The sequence below is a fragment of the Octopus bimaculoides genome, chromosome 5 (genome assembly GCF_001194135.2).
Source record: "Octopus bimaculoides isolate UCB-OBI-ISO-001 chromosome 5, ASM119413v2, whole genome shotgun sequence".
Taxonomy (NCBI): domain Eukaryota; kingdom Metazoa; phylum Mollusca; class Cephalopoda; order Octopoda; family Octopodidae; genus Octopus; species Octopus bimaculoides.
In genome coordinates this window covers 22,636,849-22,659,256 of record NC_068985.1, presented here as the reverse complement: position 1 = coordinate 22,659,256, position 22,408 = coordinate 22,636,849, and the positions used below count along the sequence as shown (strand labels likewise).

General features: G+C 35.8%; 2 protein-coding genes across 2 annotated transcripts in view; one reads left to right on the top strand and one right to left on the bottom strand.

Moving 5' to 3' along the window:
- Positions 1–1,220: 1,220 nt before the first annotated feature.
- Positions 1,221–6,797, bottom strand: LOC106882903 (uncharacterized). Its single transcript, XM_014933731.2, has one exon. It carries the CDS (start codon positions 5,488–5,490, stop codon positions 3,631–3,633), a length of 1,860 nt encoding a protein of 619 aa, XP_014789217.1. The 5' UTR covers positions 5,491–6,797; the 3' UTR covers positions 1,221–3,630.
- A 4,117-nt stretch (positions 6,798–10,914) lies between these two features.
- LOC106882904 (G2/mitotic-specific cyclin-B3) overlaps positions 10,915–22,408 on the top strand; it is a 14,914-nt gene continuing 3,420 nt past the window's right edge. The window contains exons 1-9 of the mRNA XM_014933732.2: positions 10,915–11,167; positions 11,807–11,917; positions 12,015–12,217; positions 16,663–16,708; positions 18,673–18,768; positions 20,318–20,551; positions 21,241–21,396; positions 21,487–21,633; positions 21,721–21,851. Coding sequence (XP_014789218.1) covers positions 11,084–11,167; positions 11,807–11,917; positions 12,015–12,217; positions 16,663–16,708; positions 18,673–18,768; positions 20,318–20,551; positions 21,241–21,396; positions 21,487–21,633; positions 21,721–21,851 — 1,208 coding nt within the window. The 5' untranslated portion in view covers positions 10,915–11,083. The remainder of the gene's footprint in view (positions 11,168–11,806; positions 11,918–12,014; positions 12,218–16,662; positions 16,709–18,672; positions 18,769–20,317; positions 20,552–21,240; positions 21,397–21,486; positions 21,634–21,720; positions 21,852–22,408) is intronic.

Here is a 22,408-nt window from a genome sequence, read left to right as displayed (position 1 = left end):
TAGGTTATCAAATCCTTAAATGTTGAAACCAACAAGAGCAAGTTCATTATATGCATTCTCTTTCCTTCATTATGAGTATTTTTTTTTACCTGCCAGGAACATTTAGGCATAACTATTGAACACCTGATGAAGTTTTCATCTATTGCACCAAGGCTGAGTCTAAACCACCAAAATTGAAAATGTAAAAACAAAAAGAGGGATGTTTATTGGTGGAGGCATTCTTCAAAATATTTTTATATATTATATAGTTTATCCAAGTAGAATTGTACAGCAGGTTCCAACATGACCCAAACGTTGAAGTCGAAGTGTGCACCCCTTATGTTGTTTCTCATTCCTTCCTATATATATATAATGTAAAGCATGTCTAGAGAAATCAACCAACATCTATACCAGTTATTTTCTTCATTGCCCACAAGGGGACAAAGGAATTAAGTCAATTACATCGACCCCAGTGCGTAATTGGTACTTAATTTATCGACCCCGGAAGGATGAAAGGCAAAGTCGACCTCGGCGGAATTTGAACTCAGACGAAATACCGTGAAGCACTTCGCCCAGCGTGCTAACATTTCTGCCAGCTCGCCGCCTTTTGTTACCATATTTCTGTTGAGATGCTCTTTCAATTAATTTTAAATATAACAAAGATTATAGTAAAATAATTATCATTAAGCTAGTGTTAGGAACATAAATTGTGACTAAGGTTTGGTGGAAGATTTTAATTCAGAATTTTGAAAACAAGACATTTGTACTACAATGTTGGAGGTAGTTTCAGCAGGGTTGGTATCAAAAGGATTAAGAAAAACCATGTATAAAAAAAATTTTTAACCTATAAAGGGATATCAAAAAATACGATTATTATGCATTTGGGTGTGAAAACGAAATTTAATTTGGATATGTAAAAAAAAAAAAATAAAAAAAGGAAAGTTCTGCATATCAGTCACAGTTTATCTGTTAAATTGGAAAAGGTGGACGGTACTTGTAGCCTTTTGTATAGGCCTTCTTAAAGGTTACTTTTAAAGTTTTAGTCTGAGGTGGAGAGGCAGAACCCATGGCATTTACAAAAACTGTAGATTTATTGATTCATGTTGGGAGGAGATAGGAGTACAAAAATTATGGGAGAATCAGTTTAAGAATCTGATGTATTTAATATGGGATCTAAGCTCTTGTCAAGAAATATAAACTAAAATTGTTGACATTATCAACACCCAATCCACTCTGTAAAGTGGTTGGCATTAGAAAGGGCATCCAGCTGTATAAACTGCCAAAACAGTGAAACCTGATGTAGTCCTCTGGCTTACCACCTCCTGTCAAACCAGCCAACACATTCCAGCATGGACGGTAAATGTTGAATGATGGTATGAGGAATATTTAGGCATAACTATTGAACACCTGATGAAGTTTTCATCTATTGCACCAAGAATGGCTAAGGTGCTTTAAGATTATTACTGGTTGCTGAGTCTAAACCACCAAAATAGAAGATGTAAAAAAAGAGGGATGTTTATTGGTGGAGGCATTCTTCAAAATATTTTTATATAGTTTATCCAAGTAAAATTGTACAGCAGGTTCCAACATGACCTAAACGTTGAAGTTCAAGTGTTTTACAGCAGGATTACCATTCCTAACATAAACCAGGAACCTTTTTCTAAATTAGGTGAGTTTAAACAAGTAGAATAATAAAAGCATAATACAATGCCTGGAACAGGATTTCGTCTGACAACTTATTTAATCTACCTCAGAATTTCAACAATGGCACTGGTTGTTGGTTGAGAAATCTCTGCTTACATTTAAATAAATTAGAAAATAATTCCTTAGCAGCCAGATGACAGTGACTATGTAGATATTTTTAGGATCATAATTGAAGAATTTAATCAATTCAATCAAATAGTTAAGTCTTTTGGTGAAAGCAACTGCCAACCAAAGTAACAAAAAAAGGGGAGGGGATTGTCATACCGCTGCGCACCCGCAAACAAACGCACATTAAATATATATATATACAAACATTTTGAAATATAAATATTTAGCAGGTTAGACATGTAATTCTTTTCTTTAATAAGTTTTTGTTTCATTTATTTATTTTCAGGTTAGAAACATTGCATGTTATATTAATAGTATTTCCAAATATTCATCACAAAAATAACTTCACACTTTGTTTATCAATTTCCGTGAGCACCTCACATCTCGAGGTGTCAACACGAAAAAGCCGTTCTGATTATATACTTAGTAAATGATAAACGAAGACCATATAAAGTAAATTTAAACTAATTACACACATCATTAGAGATTGTTTTGCTGGTTCAATAATTGTAAAAATTTCTGTGTGATGCAAGTTTTACAATAATAGTGCCCGATAGCTTAAACATTGAGAGAAAATTTGAAACCATGCAAGGTAATGAACATGTTGAACGAGTTGGATATATTATAAAGTGCTGCGCAATTTTGAGGCACCAAACTATAAATACACTGTTCGTCTATCTTTAAAAGCAAATTTTAGTCATTTTAACAACTGGAAAAAAAAAATTATTACTAATCTTGACATCAACTACTATTTCGAAGTAGAATTCGGCAACAACTGTTCAGTAATAATTATAAAATACAAGAAATGTTTCGCATATAAGAAAAACAAATAATGAAAGACGTAACTTTACGTATGCCCAAAAATAATCAGTTTTATGCTAGAATGTTCTTAAGAAATGAGTTGTGCTTAATTAGCAACAAAAGTTAACTTTGGTTTCATTAGAAGCAATATTTAGCTTTCAGATGGTGTCGGCGATAACACTAGATTGATAATGCAAGTACACCTTAGAAATTAATAACACTGGATAAGTAAATTATGAAGATCTTGGGGAAAGCGGTGGGTGTTAAATGTTCAAGCTAATAATTAATAAAATAAAGATTTTCTTTATAGAAAATGTCAGTGAATATAACAGATTAACAACTATTACTACTGCCTATAAAATTAAATGATGCTTTTAACAAGAATATACCATGACGAAACAGTAAATTTAAAAAATATAGAGATTTAAATTTTAATTGAATGTAGCTATAAGGTAGTACAACTATATATATATATATATATATATATATATGTATGTGTGTGTGTGTGTGTGTGTGTGTGTGTGTGTATTGAAGTACTATCTACAAAAAAATTTTAAAAAATCTAAGCGTATTAAAAAGAAAGTGCAATAAGATCACATTTATATAGTCATTCATTATCTTTCCAGAGACAGACTGCCAAAGTGTTTAAAAGATGACAATTTACAAAACATTTCGAAGTTGTTTTATGTCAAGTTCTTTTGGTTTTATTTTATTACCTAATGACAGTAAAATAGATTTTCCTTAAAATTTAATTTTAAATTTAAAAAAAAAAAGAGGGAGAGGGGCCAGGGATTTTATTTATAAATAACAAAAAAGCATTAATCAAGGCACTTCCTAAATTTTGTAATCATGTAATTCGATCACAATTTGTTAACAACTCATAATTTTATATATTTACACCAAACTAAAAACTTTAAGAAAAGAAACTGCAAAACAAAACCATGTGCAAAAATGACAAATGACAGATGATTTTTCAAAGTCCTGAAATAATATCTTATGATCTTAATATTTATACTTTCTATTGCAACTATAAACATTTTACATAATGTTGCAATTCGGTGTCTTTTTTAATTTTTTAGTAAGAGGAGAACTTCCTTCATTACCTGAAATTTGAATATTTGTTTCATGTGGATCTGGATTTGGAAGCGATTCACTCGGTGAAGAGGCACGAGGTAAAGATGAACCCTTATTAACATACTCTATTGCCTCTTCGGCTAGTTCCAAACCTTCTTCAATAACATCAACGAAACTTTTACAAGGACTGCGAGGTTCACTCACAGATATAGGACTGATTTCTGCAACAACCAGTGGTTCTATAACAGTTACTATTTCTGCAGGACATGTTGATTCTGTATCTAATTGTGACTGAGATCCTATAACAGAATGGGACGAATCGGGCTTCAGAGTTGAAGTTGATGACGAGTTCATTTCATCCGCATGGTTGACTGCTTCATCGGAAGTTGAATTAGTTTTCTCTGATATATCAGTAGCTTTTTCACATTCATTGTCAGGTGAAGGTTTTGAGGTTGAACCCAACTTCATTTGATTTTCACTAACCGATTCTGGAGCAGCGTTGCTATTTTTAGTTCCATTTTTAGAACTAGTACCAAAATATATTTCATGCTCTATATGGTAATAACCAGAGATGCCTTTTTGTTTTAACATTGAGCAGAGTTGTATACTACCTACAGGCTGGCAGCCAAAATAACTGTCGATAAATTCATCATAAACGTCAGGATAAATCTTTTTCAATCCTGTCTTTTTAGTTAATTTTTTTCCAACCCTCGATAACTTCATCACCGTAACATGAGGCGTGAAATTTGATTGTTTTCCAACTAACCCTTCTGCAAAGAATTGCGCTTGAATTTCTTCAGCAATTTCTTCCAACTTTGCAACATGGTCTCCTGGCTGGACTTTAGCAAAAACTACTGAATTTCTAAAGTTTCCCAGACCTTGTAAAGGAAGCTTTAACATCTCCTTTTCATATTTTGGTGTCAGTTTAACTCCAGACCGATCTAATGCTGCTCTGGCCCGGTCTATATCGTCGTCTCCCCCTAAATGCATCACAGCAAGCGTCATGTGAAGACTATGAAGCGGTACAACTGCCAAGGAATAATTTCCATTTTTTTTCATAACAGATTTCTGTACATCTTTTAAATTTGTATTAATTTCTGTATCAGAAAACTGGATTGAAATAAAATAATTTGGAATTTGTTTGAACGAATTTTTATTTTGCTTTTTCGTTCGTGTTTCTTCATCACTAAACACGGTTAAAATCGAATTCTCATCACTTAAATTATTAAAAGTTAATGTTCCACTTTCTTCATCGATAACTGTCTGTTTCGTAACACTGTCATTGCACTCCGAAGATGTCAAGACTTCACCCTCAGGAACAACCGTTATGTTTTCTGCCTCTTGTTTATCAATAAAAGTTTTAGGGCAAAAAGTTAGAGAAACAGTTTCGTCTTCCAGAAAACAAGTTGTATTAGTTAATTGATGTTCCTCTCCAATACAAAAGTTATCGTTGAAATTACAAGGACTCTTTACAATGTCAGCCTGAGGAACAATTCCATCGCGAATTTTTTCTGTCACTGAGTCCAATAAAGATTTAGGAAGAATGCGCGACTTAAGTTTCGACTTTGTTTCTTGTATTGATTCGGGAGGAGAAATATCAGTTTTCGGAGGAGGGTCAGAATCACTTGCTGACATTTCTGAAGACAGTGACGGAGACATAGTAAGGCATTCATCACGGGAAGAAGGATTGTTCGTTGAAGAAGTATCTGTATCACTATAACCCCAGTCCATGTTTAGTGTAAGCTGCGACAACTTCAACGTTAGCTGTAGAGAGCGTATGATACCATGAAAGTTAATAAACAACTTCGACACAGAGCGAGGCATTCGAAATCAGATAAGTGCGCATGCGTGAAAATATGGCTTAATGGCATGCTCATTAGAATGTACGGTGTATGCTCGGTGCTTGTCACTATTATTAAGTTTCAAACTAAATTAATTTTTTAACGTTTCATTTAACGTTTTATCTCATTTTCTTTTTGTCAGATCAACAATGAGCGAAGGCTGGAATTACGTACTCGTCACGCGGATCAAACTAGGCGATGATTTTACTTTAAAAAAATAAGCAATAATTTACTTATTTTCACTAAAACGAAACTAGGCAAAACAGATCGGTGTCTCTCTTCCATTACCGAAATTCTTTCAGCATAACTTCATGAAAATTTTAAATTTTCCATGTTATTTTCCAGAGAAACATTTCGAGGATGTCGATTACGATTGTAATAATTAAGGAGTTTGGAATAATTTTCCACCCACTCTCGATTCTGTTTCCTCATAACTCTCTTTAAAATGCATATTTTTTATTTTGCCGATGATTTTTTGAGTGAATTTCGAATCGTTCTTCCTCCTCCCATCTTGATTTTGATATCACTAATTCCCGTAACTTGTGCATTGTTCACTCTTGTTTTTTTTTTTTGTTTGTTTGTTTTTTTAGTTATATCTTTTGTCTTGTTTCTGTCATTGGAATGTGGTATCAAGCGCTGTTGGACACAGACGACGACTTGCACAATGATCTGTTTATAATGATCAAATGTTCGTGCCGCACATTAGCTCACTCTCTCCATCAAATCGGCGTTGTCTGAACAGGTGCGCTGTGTGCCACGCGTCACGTTTCGAAGTGATCGCAGAGCAACGTGAGATAAAGTGTTTTGCTCAAGAACACAAAGCACCACCCGGTTTAGAAATTGAAATCGCGATCTAGTGATCCTGAGTGCAACATTCTAACCACTAAGCCATGCGCTCCTTTCCCGGTATACACACGTGCGCGGCGTACTTCCGCGTAGATTCCATCTTAATTCACTCACAAGACATTGGTTGGCTCGGGATTGCTGAAGGTGCCATGCAGTGGGACTACCTAAACTCGAAATCATGTGGTGTTTGAAACATCAATGCTACGTAATCTGCGTTCTCTCCAAAACGTTTTTTGCTACACAATATCAAAGAGAGTTATTTTTATACATATAATGGTAATTTATCCTCTCCGCAATGTATCTACAATACATCATAAAAATGTATGCATTTCTAAGAAAGTTATAAGGAAACAAAATGGAGCACTGATGTGTAGTTATACACATGCACAAAGTATCTGAAATATTGTCGACAATTACCAATATGATTAAAGAAAGTATACAATTTAAACGAGTTTTACGATTTTATCATTTATCTTTCGCCAAGCTTTGATCATTCCACTTATTGTGTTGATTATTTTAACAGGAATTATAATTATTAAACTAAATACAATTTATGTTTTGAAACGGATTAACAACTGTTCGAGATTGCAAATGAAACTCAATCTTTCAGATGAATTTTTCTGCGAGAGCTTGTCGGAAATTGTTTTATAAGTTATCATTGTCATTGTTTAGTTCAAGGTTAGTCCTAATCCAGCAAAACTACGATCAAAGACATTCTAACCGTGGTCATCTTATTGTACTCAGATACACTGTCCTTAAAACTACGTTACCTATTTTCAATAAGATTTGGTGTGAGGAGGTTACTCGATTACATCGACTCCAGTATTCAACTGGTATTTATTTCATTGAATCCGAAAGGATGAAAGGCAAAGTCAACCACAGCGGAATTTGAACTCAGAACATAACGATAGACAAAATACATAGAAACATTTTGTCCTGCGTGCTAACGATTCTGCCAGCTCGCGGCATTTAAATTGTAGTTTAATGATAGTTTTGTTTCCTCGATATGTATTATGAATCTGTTTTAGCGTTGTTGAAAGAGATTAAGTTTTCGAAATCGCTATTGCAGAATGTTTTAATGATATCCTAGTCAGTGAAAATAAGTAAGCCTTCCACAGTGATGCCGTTAGGCCTCGGATTAAACCTGACTAACAGTGTCTTCAGGCATGAGTACACCGGGCAGTTGCTCAGGGGCCCTACAGGTTTAGGAACTCAATACTTTGCTGTGGTTTGTAGTTTGCTGCTTATAAATAAATGTAGAGTCCACAATGTATTGTTTTGCTCAGAGACCCATAGGGTTGTTAAGAATGCCCTTGGTAGACCTATGGCCAAAAGTGTTAAACCTACGACTACCTGCCTTTTATTCAAACGTTATTTAACTAATACTATATTACCTAACGCAGTCTTTTAAGACAGAGAAATTTGCTGCTATTTCTAGGATCATGCAATGACTACCTTGCTAGTTCGACATAAAACAGTTTGTTATGGAGGTAGCAAAAATAGAATGAAAGCTGACTTAGTAATATCACTGTTTCTTAAAATTGAGTGATTTGTAGGAATACGTTCCAATGAAAGCCTGTAAGGGAGCACTTTTAATTCGAAATTATTCATGCTATACACGACTGACAAGCATTGATGATGCTTAAAACAAAAGTTGTTTGCATCAAACTTCTCCGAGCATAGGAACATTCAAGTTGATGGGTGTCGTAAACCACCTGAGTAGTGGTCAATTCGAATTCTTGCAATAGTGTTTGTTCATTAAGATCTAAACGACTCAGTTCACCGGTATAATAAAGTTGTATAATGTACGACCACCTTCCACTCTCAAGCAGATAGATATATGTACCATGCTTTCGCTATTTGTTTTAAGTACCTTGGTCATCCCGAGCAGACATCGACATCCTCTCAGCTTCTTCACCCTTGACCCAAAGGCGCACCCAGGATATGACAACTGGAAGGAGAAAGGTGCATCAACACTCGGATAATACTCACGGGTGAGCAGGCTAGGGCAACTTGAAATTAAGTACCTTTCTCAAAGACACAATCTGTCAACCGGTCCAGCGATTGAATCCATGACATTATCGTATTTAACTAAACACCTTAACCACTACGCCATTCACCTTCGCTACAAAGTTGTAACGAAGGTGAGTGCCGTAGTACAAAGTTGTAACGGCGTCAGCACAGTAAAATTGACGAGTAATATGTTAGCTTCATATATATATATATATATATATATATATGAAACGGAGAGGTAGTACCCATTACTCTGTTACAGGGTCTCCATAACTGAAGGGAGGGAAGGGGAAAGGTATAATGAAACCAGAGGTCTCGCTCGAATGCTTTCAACATAGTAGACTCCGCTAAATGCACTTAGAGTGCCAAATGGTAGTGATAAACCGGACGACCAAGTATGCCGTGGCAGGATTTGAACTCGGAATGAAAAGGTCAGAACAAATACCGCAAGGTTAACTGTTCTTTCATTTTCACAAAATCACCGTCCTAGATTGAAGTGTCTTTTTGTTTTTTTTTACTGATCCCGAAAGAATAAAAGGCCAAGTTGACATCGACAGAGTTTGAATTTATAATACTGAATTCATTACAGAACGAGGAACTTCGTGTACTTAAATACCCCTTTCGGTCACAAATGACAATGAGATCGGAACTAGAAAGTTCCCCTCTGAGGCACAAGTCCAGGTAAGGTTGTTTGTGGAAGTTGCCCATGCATACTAGTCTCCCCTCTCCACATCGGAAAGGCAAAAGCACCAGTAAAGTCGCAACTCATTTCTGTAACCGAGTGAATCGGAGCAACGTGAAATAAAGCGTCTTGCTCAAGAACACAACAAACAGCTCGGCAGGGAATCGAACTTATAATCTTATGATTGTAAGCCCAACGCTCTGACCACCGGTCCAGGGGATGCTTACGTACTTATCGTCATTGAAATCGGAGGTGAACATCGACCACCTAGGAAAGTTTTGTTAAATACACTATTAAGTTTCAAATGAATCTGAATTTGTTTCTCGCAGTAAACAGTATATTTACAATAGCCAGAGAAACCTGGTGGTGCATGTAATATGTTAGTAATTAGCAGGTTCGGAGATAATTACATTAACTTTATGTCAGCCCTGATTAAGTGTATATATGATTAAAAGCAATCTGGCCGCGACCGTTCCTTTTTTTTTTTTTTTTTTTTTTTTTTTTGCAAGATAGCTTAACAAGAAGTACATAATCCAATGCATTCATCTTTCTTTTTTCTCTCAGTACATTAAGATGTGATTTAAGGGAATGTTAAGCAGACTTACGATCAAAGACAATCTAACCAACTTATCCAGTATCCTTCCTTTTTATGACTGTTGGTTGTGATATGAAGGAGATTTGGCTACTATCTTTAGCAGATTCTTTAGTTGGTTCGTGACCCTCCCCAAAATCCTTTAGTTGTTTTATGCATTAGAATGTCAAACGTAAAAATTGCAAAAGAAATTCTTTATATACATGTATGAAATATTTGAGATTTGTAAGGTAAGAGAAATTTAGTGTTCTGCTGCGTGTGTTTCCTAAGATCATTAGCAGCAATGTGAAATAGGCTTTTATTTTTGACGTTTTATTTTTAATTGCTCAGTCTTGAGGAAGGGGCGGTATCCATGACTTTTCCAGGCTCTCCGAGGCCAGCGAGCACGATGCTGTTAATCTTCCGTTTTAACCTGTTTTAAGTGAACAACGGATCTTTTCGGTTTCACAAACCAGACACAGTGATTGAAATCATTAGTTTTAGGCACAAGTATGGGTGTGCGCAACCACATAGTTTCGGATCAGTTCTACTGCGCGGCATCTTTGGCAAATGTCTTCTACTATAGCCCCGAGCCAACCAATGCCTTGTGGGTGAACTTGGTAGACGGAAAATGTGTGGAAGCCTGTTGTATATCTGTATATATATATGTGTGTGCGCATGCGAGTATCTTTGTGTTTGTCCGTGCCCACCACCGCTTGACAGCAGGTGTTGGTTTGTTTACATCCCCGTGACCTAGCGGTTTAGCAAAAGACACCGATACAATAAGTATTACACTAAAAAAATAGTACTATTGTCGATTTGTGCGACTAAACCCTTTGAAGCGGTGCCCCAGCATGGCCGTAGTGAAATGACTGAAACGTAAAAAATAGAAAACATAAGAAAGATTCCAGTGGCTCGTCGTTCTGGGAAGTGCGGTGCCTATGTGATTGAACAGGATAAGGATGATAAGCGGAGGTAGCTAGCTGGGAGTGATAAAAAGGGAGAGAGGAGGAGGAGAGAGAGCATACTGGTAGGCCAAGGCAGGGATATGTTTGCGAGTGATTTAATACCAATCAATGGGGTAAAGAGAAGGGACAAGCACGATTGTGGGCAAGAGTGAGTCTGTGAGTGATTTAAGAAACCTGCGAAAATTAGCATGATTTTTTTAAAAATAGGATTTAAAATAAAAGAGTGTGTAACGTTCGTGCATTTTTAAAAAAAGAAATAAGTGACATAAAAACAGTGGTTTCAAAGAATCGAAACTACGTTAGGAATAGGAAGACTGAGTTATGTCCCTTAACATATTTAAGTGATGGTGGGGGGAACTGAACCAATCAGCAAGCAGGAAATAAACGTACGAAATTCAAACGGTCCAGTTTCCTCAGTTTATAAACAGTTTACTTGCTGTTCGTGTGTATCGTTGTATTTACATTTGATATATTTTATTCCGTTCATACCTGAGATATGGCCACTCGCAAATTCAAAAGAGATATAGTTCCTCTAACCAAAGGGCCTTCTCTTCGATCTAAAAACGAAGCTCCTGTAAAGGTAAATATTATTTATATACCCGAAAGCATTCACATATACTCTATGTCGAATTTGCAACTGCTTATCTAAAGCTTTATTATATTTTCTTTTTATTCATTTCAGTTGAAATTATTTTTGGTTTATATGATGTTAATATTCATTGGTTAATATTTAATTTCAAGCCGCTATTACAAATATAGTTTTTTCTTTTTTTTTGTTTTCCTTTTTTTCTTTTTTTCTTGACCGTTGCAAGTTCATTATCTTCCTTTGAATGAAAACGTTTTAAAAAATATTCTTTTCTGAATTGCTAAATTAGTCTCTCATTGGTTGCATAATTTCCTGTTTATTCAATAGCTTATACATTTTATCTTTAATTTTTGTCTCAGCTGAAATTCGGATGTTTTAAATGCCATCTCGCGAATGTATTCCTGTAACTAAATGTTAATTTTAATATTTGGCCCCGACTCAAATCATTCGACTTCGAACAGCAATCCGTCTTTTTAAGCCTAGCCTCTTTATTGTCATGAGGTAACGTGTGGGTGAAAGATGTCGTCTACGAATACCGAAGGATTGCCCTTCGAACATCTTTATGCTGTAGTTAAAACTTTGTTCGTCTGCATTTTGAAAATTTCTTCTAAGTTTTCTTTATTTTAATTTTAGATTCATTGCGTTGCTGATAATTTAGGTCCCCTGAAACGCACCCGTTCTAAGACTGAAGTCACCCAAGGACCAGACCAGAAACGAAGAGCTGTATTTGGCGATATTACCAATGTAAGAGAGAATGCACCGACAATTTATTTAATAATTAATGAATACACATGAATTGTTATAATGGACAATTACATTTTCACTTTTTCTACCCCTGCAGAAAAAGAAGAATACGAAAATAATAGAAAAGGAAAGCAAACTGCCAGTTAAAAAACAAGGTGTAACTAAAATAACAAGATCTACAATCGTTTTGAAGCCAAAATGCAACCCAAAGCAAGAAGAACCCCAAATTGAAGAACTTACCAAGGCATTACAACCAATTGACTTGGCTCGAGATAACCCAGAATCTTCTCCAGTTATAATGTAAGTTCTTCTTATTAACATTTATTGAATCCAGCTTTTTATTGGCCAAATAAAAATGAGCTGGTTGGCCAGAAGTATGTTCAAAGGTCATTCTAGTCATCACAAATCTTGCCTTTTTATACATCTAGATAATGTGTAAAGCTGCTATGTCCAACAAGTTGAGAACTCCCTTGTTGGTTTAACGACCCCTGCAGTGATCTGGAGAGATGTTTCTGTCTGCATACCAGCATGGCAAATGGACATTAAATGGGTTTTTTTCCTACTCTTTTTCTTTTTTTTTTCTTCTTTTTTTTTGTCAACCCAAATCCTTATGTTTTTTCTTTTCAAACTGTCATGGTTTGGATGAGACTTGAGGTTGTATTTGATCAGTTACCCTTCTTGATGTCAGCATTTGTCTTTGCATATCAAACTATTGAGCTGTGGGAAAGAACTGTCACTGTTGCCCATGTCTGTGCAAAGGCTCATGAGGATACACATCCACACCCTCACTAATCGCTATTCTTCCCTGATAGCACTTTCTTACTACCTAGAACCAATTCACTTGCTTCCCATCCTTCATCCATTAGTATTCGCTCCTTCCTCGCCTTCATGCACTATGCCTACCTCTTCCCTGCTTACACCTGCAACCTACCTAACATCCTGTCATCCTTCTCCTATCTGCTGTATCATCATAATTCTGCTGTTCTGTACTGTCAGTCATCTCCTCCTCCCCTTCTAATTCTTACATTGCTAGTGATTGCCTACTTCCCCTTCTTCATCCATTCACCATCTCAGATTCTCTTACTATTCAGCTGTAACATTCATCCACCTGCTACTGATCCCTCTCACTTCTACCCACTTCTTACCTTGAAGGTCCACTCTGTCATCTCAATACTTGTTTTTATCACTACTCTCTCCCATCCTCTGTTCTAAAATATGAGTAGTCATGTAGCTCCTCTACAGCAGGAAACCTGTTCTTATTTAGGCCCTTTCTCATATTTTTACCTCTCGTCTCTTAGCATAAAGCCACCCTCTCAGACTTCAGTCTTGCAAGCTGCATAGCAACCTCACTAGGACTGATGGCATGTAAAAAAGCACCCAGTACTCTGGAATGGTTGGCATTTGGAAGGGTATCCAGTTGTAGAAACTGTACCAAGGCAAATACTGGAGCATGATGCAATTTTTGAACCTATAGAATCCTGTCAAACCATCCAACCCATTAAATTATGACACAAACACACTTGTGCATGTGTATAGCAGCCTTTCATACAGTTTCCTTTTGCTAAAATTTCACTTGCATGTCACATGGATTGATCCTGAAACCTTGTAACGAAATGAACATATTAACTATGACTGCACTGATTGAATTAAAAGTTTCGTTCTCTGTGAGGCTATATCAAACTAATGCAAGTGAAAAGAATTTGACTTAAAGTTGTAAATGCTTCGAGAATGTATTTCATATTTAGCTGAACTTGGATCGCTGCCAGTTCAAATGAATGCCTTGTGCATATTTGAGCATTAGATGCAAGCATAGCTGTATGGTTAAATTCAGTATTTACTCGTGTAGTGTTGGGTTTAGTCTGGCACCATTGACAAGTGTCTTCTATATTCCTGGGCTGACTTGTGAGTAGATTTGGTAGATGGCAACTGAAAGAAGCCCATCATGATTGTGTGTTGACTCGCTGGTTGTAAACGATGGCTTTACTGAGTGTTGTCTGCTGCAGAAGTATGGCCAATTTTCTTGATATATTTTGTGTGATCTGTGTAAGCAAAAGGTTTATTCATACAGTGTTGTTTCCAGTTCTTCTCATAAACATCTCTGGGCTGCTTGTCTGGGAGATAATTATCTCACTTGGTAATAAGTGGGGCTTGGCAACAAGGAGGGAATTTAGCTGCAGAAAATTCAACCCCAATATACTTTTGTCTGACTTATGCAAACATGGAAAAGTAGACATTAAAATGACTTTGTTACTTACATTCCAATTAAAATGTGAATCAGATAATATATTTTGCACCCTTGCAATTACATGTAGAATTATTTTTTTTAGATATTGTCTTACAGTGATTGATGTGCTATCATTTTTCTTTTTCTCCACTCAAATTAAATTTAGAAAGATATTTAGAATTATAACTTTTCAATAGCTAATTCTTTCTGATGCTTAGTTCTATGGTAGATCTATGTATTATCTAATTTCACAAGGTTGCTGCTGTTTAGTGAATTTTACCATACTTCATAACTTGCATCTATCCAAGCGAAGGACTTGGTTTTTTTGATTCAGGTATGTTGCCCATCAATACCATGTAAAATGTCAGTCTCTCAGCTGGTTCTGAATTTTGACTGAGCCATCTGTAGTTTGCCCAATCTTAAATGGGATAAAATAATTTTAGTTGTATACTTCAATAACTAATCAACATTTTTGTGAAATCTTTTTCAAGTTCCCCTCCCCTCTCACTCTCCCCCTACGTATGTATCTACATACACAGATACACACAAGTATATTCCTTAACAAGATTGTTAAAGATACCATTTTTTGAAAATTTCATGAAAGTTATAACTTTATTATGAAATGAAAAGAAAATTATGAATCTGTTTTTTAAATTTCTCTTAAACTTAAAAATATTTTTTTCTGTCAAAGTTTAATGAGTGACTTTTTTCTCAATAAGAAATACCATCTATCTAACATTATTTTTTCCATGATCTCTTGCTCAGTACACAAGTAATCTAGACAACTCTCAGATGCTGTCCATCTCAGCTGCCACTATTCAGCCATTCCAATAAATAGTTGAATGGTTATTTTATTACAGCTATTTTAAAATTCATCTTATCATTGAGTAAATTGTCATAAGTGAAGTATGCTGAGAAAACAGTGCAGTGGCAACATTCTATCACTGTTTTTACCATTTCTCTCACTGAGTATACTTCCCACTTTTTGCTTTTTCGCTCTGTGTCTTTTAAAAGAAGTAACAAGATGGAGGCAATTCAAAGAACTGTTACCACTGTTGGTCATGAAAGTTTTCTTTTTCCAAATGAAAGGAAGATTGTATGAAACATCTTGTTGTTGGCGGCGCTCCGTCGCTTACGATGTCGAGGGTTCCAGTTGATCCGATCAACAGAACAGCCTGCTTGTGAAATTAACATGCAAGTGGCTCAGCACTCCAGACACGTGTACCCTTAACTTAGTTCTCGGGGATATTCAGTGTGACAAGGCTGACCCTTTGAATTACAGGCACAACAGAAACATGAAGTAAGAGTGAGAGAAAGTTGTAGTGGAAGAGTACAGCAGGGTTCGCCACCATCCCCTGCCAGAGCCTCGTGGAGCTTTAGGTGTCTTCGCTCAATAAACACTCAAAACGACCGGGCTGGAAATCGAAACTGCGATCCTATGACCGTGAGTCCGCTGCCCTAACCACTGGGCCATTGTGCCTCCGCATGAAGCATGTATAAAGACAGCAATTCTAAATGGTAGTAAGACATGGTTCCTGAATGCAGAGGACCTGCAAAGTTTAGAGAGGAATGAGGCTAGTATGCTCCACTGGATGTATAATGTAAGTGCTAGTGTTTTGAGAGAGAAGTTGGGCATAAGAGGAATTAATTCCTGTGTGTAAAAGATGACTGTGCTGGTTTGTTCATGTGATGCAGATGGATGCTGACAGCTCCATAAAGAAATGCAGGTCTCTCAAAGTAGATGAAACACATGGAAGACATAGGTTGAAGTACTGAAGAACAACCTCAGTATGCTGAACCCTTCCGGTGAGATGACAAAGGACTGAAATGCCTCATGCCTTGCTGTACTGCAGAAGACCCATACTGTGCAGCAGAAGTGTTAAGACCAGTCTCTGGTGGTGTAAAGTACTCGTGGCATGCCACATAAAAGCACTGAGGACGCTCTGTAAAGTGATTGGCATTAGGAAGGGCATCTAGCCATAGAAATAATTTCAAAGAGTCTGGTACAGCTCCCCTTCTTGCCACTTTTGGTCAAACTGTCCAACTCATGCCAGCATGGACACTGGATGTTAAATGATGATGGTGATATTTTCAATGGAAAGAAAATTATGAATCTCTATTTAAATTTCTCTTAAAACTTATATTCTTTTTTCTATTGAATTTTATTAAGTTTCTTTACTAATGTGTTCACTCAGTCACTTGTATGCTCTCAGATGGGATCTATCCAAGATTTTTGCTGATCAATTCACTATACCAAGAGGATCTATATGGAAAGCGGACGTTAAACGATGATGATGATGATGATTGTTGTATCTTCTATTGCTCAATTTTTTCCGTATTGCAGTGAATTAAAATATTTTAGGAATAAAACAAATGAATCCCTAATAAATTATTAAGCAAATTTTTAATGCTCAGATATCTAAAATGGCTTTTTTTTCATATACTTTGTTTTGTAGAAATGGTAACTTATAATTAGATATTTTATTTATTTATTTATTTTTTCAATTATATTTTATTCTAGAATTGATCTGGAGCCACCTAAAGTTGAAGAACCAGAAGTACCAAAGGTAAAATTAAGATCATTTAAAACTTTTTTTTTATCTCTGTCCAGATACAGCTTTGTGAGGCTTACAATTTCTCAAAACCCATTATAGTCTTGTTTTAAAACACAATTGCTATTCGTATGGAAACATTATTGCATTTTTATACATAAGTATCATGCAACAATCACTCCAGATGAATACATGTCCTTAACATATCTAGAACCACATCTTGTAGAGTGTCCCTTCCCTTTAGAACTAGAAAACCTTTCAGCCTTAATTACTAACCCACTATAATTCTTGGCTGGGATCAACAAAGGAGTATAAGCTCTTACATCTGGGACAGCACGACTGCTACTCAGACATTCTAGACTTCCACCAGAGAAAAGCCACTTAACTACAAACATTCTCCAACTTCTGGTCCACTGATGTTGTCTTCTCTCTACCATTTCTACTTTTGTTACAGTATCCTCTTCTCTTTGGAGCTGGTTACTCTCATGCTCCCTCCACTCAGGCACTCTTGTTCATCTTTTCTCATTACCCATTTTTATGTTCAAGTCCCAGACTACTATTTTCAGTCCTTTCAGAATGTCAGCCTTTTGGAACTCCTTCTCTGGTCATATCCCTTCTGCAATTGCCAATTTTCAACAGTCTAAGCAGAACATGAGCTGCATCAATTTCATCAGCTCTCCAGGTCTGTGAATACTAAGAGCACTCTAACTTTACAACTTCTGTTGTGTTTTTCTCTGCCATCAGTACAGGTTTTCTTTTTCATTGAAAGTGCATGACAATTTTAACTAAGCACCCATTGACTTATCTGGGGCCCCCATGGCTGTATTAGTACAGTTAAATTTTTCACATGCACCAGTTTAATGTGAAAATGCTCTCTCAACTCATACATTTACTTTCATGCAAGTCAACAGATCCAGTGGATCATTTTCTTCAGCTTCTGTAGATCTATAGTCAAGACTTTCTATCATGGATTGTATTTCCTACACCTGCTTTTGTATGAAAAGAAACATTTTGTTGTCTACAGAAGTAACAGTTTTAATTTCTTCTGTTTTCACTTTGCTTTTGCAACATCTACTCTACACTAAAGTAACAAACTTTCAACTACTTCTAGTGAGCTGTCTGTGTAGTTTATGGGACTTACTCATTTAACATGTTTTCCATGCTGGTAAGAGTTGCGCAGTTTGACAGGGTCTGGCAAGCCACAAGGCTGCAGCAAGTTCTATTGTCAGCTTTGGTATGGTTTCTACAGCCAGATGCCCTTCCTAATGCCAACCACTTTATGGTGTGTATTGGGCATTTTTGTGCCACCAGTAGTAACCCCCTTGACTAAATGGAGGGGAGGTGGCATAAAATTGGGCACTGAGAGGCTAGTCATCACCACCATTTAATGTCCATCTTCCATGCTAGCATGGGTTAGATGGTTTGGCTGACTAGAAGGCTGCACCAGGCTTTTTATGTGGTGCTAGTGCTGGTGCTTTAAAGTATAAAAGGAATAAGCACAGGATCTTGCTGTAGTGGAGATATATGGCTAACATGCATTATATAAGGGTGTGTAGCTCAGGAGACAATGAAGATGATAATGTTGGGGTGCCAGGTACAAGGGGGAGTGCATAAGAGAGGAAACAAATAGTGGATTGAGGTGGGATTGGTATTCTTTCTGTGAATTATTTGTGTGTTTTAGCATATCTAAATGTTTCCTTTTTGTCAGTCTGCTGGAACTCTGGTCTGTGCCTGTGTGTGTGTGTGTGTATATTCGTTCTATCAACCATAATGGTATGCAAAAATACATGTTATTAAATTCTTTCATACTTTTTTCTCAGTGCTCTGAGTTTGGCACTTTCATTTGAGACTTTTAGACCTTTTTAATTAGGTTTTTTTTTTTAATTACAGTTCACTGACATTCTGCTATTTAGGTTTAAAAAGAATTAGTATATACTAACAGTAGTAGTAGTATTAGACATTTACTTTTATTTTAATAGGTTGATTATGATGCTTTTGATAAAGAACATATGAAAGATCCTTTCTGGGAAGCTATATATGCTAGAGATATTTTTGATTACTATAAAGAACAAGAGGTAAGACTAACTTTTCTTTTTTATTTCCTTTTTATAAACCAATTTCCACAAAGATTTAGATGTCTTCATACACTGTAAATTATTGAAGTGATTAACAGATTTGCTGTTCTGAACTATTACTTCCAGTCCAGGTTCACTATACTATATTTTAGTTGAAGGCTGGCACCAGCCTTGTACTTCAAATACTGAATAAAACAACTCTTAGCAGCTAATTCTTGTCACAACAATTTAATTAGTTAAAATGTGAAAACTTACCTCACGAGCTCAACCAGGAAATGCACTAGGGCTTGGCTTTCTCCAGTGAAGTACAATGGCACTTCATTTGATGTGAGCACAAAATGAACACAAGGGAAAATTATATTCATAATTTTCTTGCTGAATTTTCAGACTCTCTCACTTATTTTACCTGAAGTTCCATAAACTGTTTAAAATCGATGTTTCTGTGACTTCAACAAGTATCCTTTTATAATGTAATGAGCATGCTACTTCTTTCTGCAGAACTCTTGTTTGCTCCAATCAAAAATCTCTCAATCTAAAATATTTTGGCTGTTGTATGTGGCTATAATGCTCTGATCAATAAGTATCCAGACCGTTGCCATAGAAACTTAGCTAAAGCATGCAAAGTGAAGACATTTGGCACAGATTGACTTTGAACTATGTTGTGCTACCAGAAAAAAGTGATGTGACATTTAGAGGTGATTCACTCCATGTGATTAGATCTCTCCTTACAAAAAGTCTCATAACTATACGCATTGCTCGCCTATGTGCCATTCTTTATCTGGATGACTCTCTGAACATTGTTTGTCAATGTGTCATTCTTTACCTGGATGGCTGTTTGAACATGGAGAAACTTTGGCTTGTATTTATAGGTTGGATAAAAATAAGCAATGGTTAATCTTCTTGACCTGACATTACACGTCGTTATGCTTTTATCAAATATCCGGATTGTTAAATTATGTTTCAATCAAGGTATACTTCGATGTAGGCACCCAAGTTCCACAAGAAATTCATTACTCTGGTTCTATAAAAGCCTTCAGTTGGTGGTTGCATTATCAACTTTTTGATGAATCTGATCTGTTGAAGGATATGTTCTGTTAGGGATTACCATATTGAGAAGTCAGGCTTAACAAGTATATAAGAGGGAGCAGTCCAATGCTGATCTGATTATTAAAGAGAAAATCATGGCTCCACTACTTATGATGCCTCATCACTGAACAAAGATCAGGAAACTGCTGGAAGGGCTAAATTTTTTAAAATGCCATTGAATGCTATGAATTTGGTAGTTCCAAGCCAGGTGCATTCACTGAAGACTGGCAGCCAGCTGCTTGCAATAAATAGGGACGCTTACACTTCTACACGGAGTACTAAAGTTGAATGTTTTTAGCTGACTAAAGCAATTCTCTTCAATAGTTGCATTGTATATTTTTGTAATAGAGGATTTTGATAACAATACAAAAATAACTGTCAATGTTTACCTGTTCCAAAATTTTACCTGTTTACAACAATTTTAATGCCTAATTTATGTACTTATGATTTCAAATTTTTATAGTGCAAATATGTTGTACCGGATTACATGTCCAGTAAACAAAATGATATTACAAGTGAAATGAGAACCATTCTTATGGACTGGTTGGTTGAAGTTCAGACCAACTTTGAATTACATCATGAAACACTCTACCTTGCTGTCAAGCTTGTTGATACGTATCTCTCTAAAGTCACTATCAAACGTGCACATCTTCAACTTGTCGGGACTGCTGCAATGTTTATTGCCTGTAAATATGATGTAAGTGTATGTTTTAAATATGTCTAATATGTGCAGCATGTTGGGAGCTATTTGACTTGAATTTTCTTATCCCTTCCTTTTCAAAACCTGCTCCCATATCTTGTTTTTAGCTTACTATTTTAGTCCACTTGTCACTCTTGTTTAGCACATTGAATCTCCATTCAGGCATATTTTTTCTTTTACCTCGCTGTCTTAAAAGGAATGCATTGGATGATTTAGTTCTAGATACATTATGCTCTGACTGGATACTCATGGATAGAATATCTTGGAATATCTGACCAATCAGAGCTGACCTGGGACTAAGCTCTTTTAATTCTTTTTGAGTACCTTCTATAAAATCAGTCACAGGTACAACACCAATTTTCTATACACTGATGGCCTGAGACTTATAATTTCATTTAATTATTCAAGTACATTTTAGTGTGTTAACAAGGTGACTGTCCCTATTTTGGTAAAATCAATAATCTGGAAAGAAAGGTTTTGGAAAATTGATGTTGTACATGTATATGGAAGCAGCCCTAAAACAGTTCACCTTTTCCTGTCCAGTGGTTTAACGCATGTAGTTGTCATGAGGACTGCATTAAGCAAATAGACTGTGTGTATGTATGGGGCTGATGAAACATTACCTGTCACGTGTTAACTGTAGAATATATTTTGAATTTAATTCAAGTCTTTTTTTTTCTCAACAGGAACGCATTCTTCCACAATGTGATGATTTCTTGTATATGTGTGACAATGCTTATTCAATGGAGAAACTATTTGATATGGAGAAGAAAATTTTTGTTGCTGTGGACTTTCGATTGGGTATCCCTCTCTCTTATCGATTTCTTCGGCGCTATTGTAAGGTAAGTTATTGCTAGATGTTTTCTTTTATAATTTACTTTTTTTTTTTTTTCTCTCCTGTCTTCTCATATGTGATCTATTAAACATTGTAGGTTGCTAATTTTGAAACCAAAACGCTGACACTAGCCCGTTACATACTTGAATTATCACTTCTGGACTACAGTTTTGTTTATGAAAAAGAGTCTTTGAAGGCAGCTGGCTGTTTGTGGTTGGCATTAAAGATGGAGGCTCTTGAATGGGTTAGTTACCATATATCTTTTGCAAGATTTATTTTTGTTTGTTTATTTTTTGCACTACATAATTTTTAAATTCCATCTAAATTGCAGAATGCTATACTAACTCATCACTCTGGTTATTCTGAAGAAGAAGCAAAGAAAATGGCTAAGAAACTTAATTATATGTTGTTACATCCTGTATTCAATGCAGTCAATGAAGTTTATAATAAATATTCAAATGAGTAAGTTTTTTTTTTTTCTTTTTGTGTGTAACTGAGTGGAAGAGATATTTACTTTGTACACAATTTTGTTTAAAGAGAGTGTCTATTTAAAACTGATTTTCTTCATTTAACTTAATAATTTTATGTCCACTTTTCCATGCTGACAAAGATTAGTTGTATCTTAACCCTTTCGTTACCAAACCACCCAAAGCCACCCGAACAAAAATTTTGGTTCATGTGACCAAGCCGCCCAAAACCGCCCCTAATCACCTATTCATATTTAAATGAGAATATCCGAGCAAATCTCGTTAGTACATTCGTGAAAACACGTGATTATTTGTGTAAACAGTTCAGCTATAGTTTTGTACGACGATCAACGTGTTATTTTAATTTTGTGAATTTTGGGAGATTTTTTTCCAAATTTGTTCCTGTTGTGTTTTCAAAATTTGTAATCCTGACAAAAAAATGGATACGAATTTTATTCTGTCAAGCATCGAGTCAGAATTCGAAGGATTTTCCGTTGAAGACCTTGATAAATCTAACTCTGTAACCGAAAAAAAAAAAAAAAAAGCACGTGG

Coding starts and splice junctions, on each gene's coding strand:
- LOC106882903 (XM_014933731.2), bottom strand. CDS start 5,490: ATGCCTCGCTCTGTGTCGAAGTTGTTTATTAACTTTCATGGTATCATA.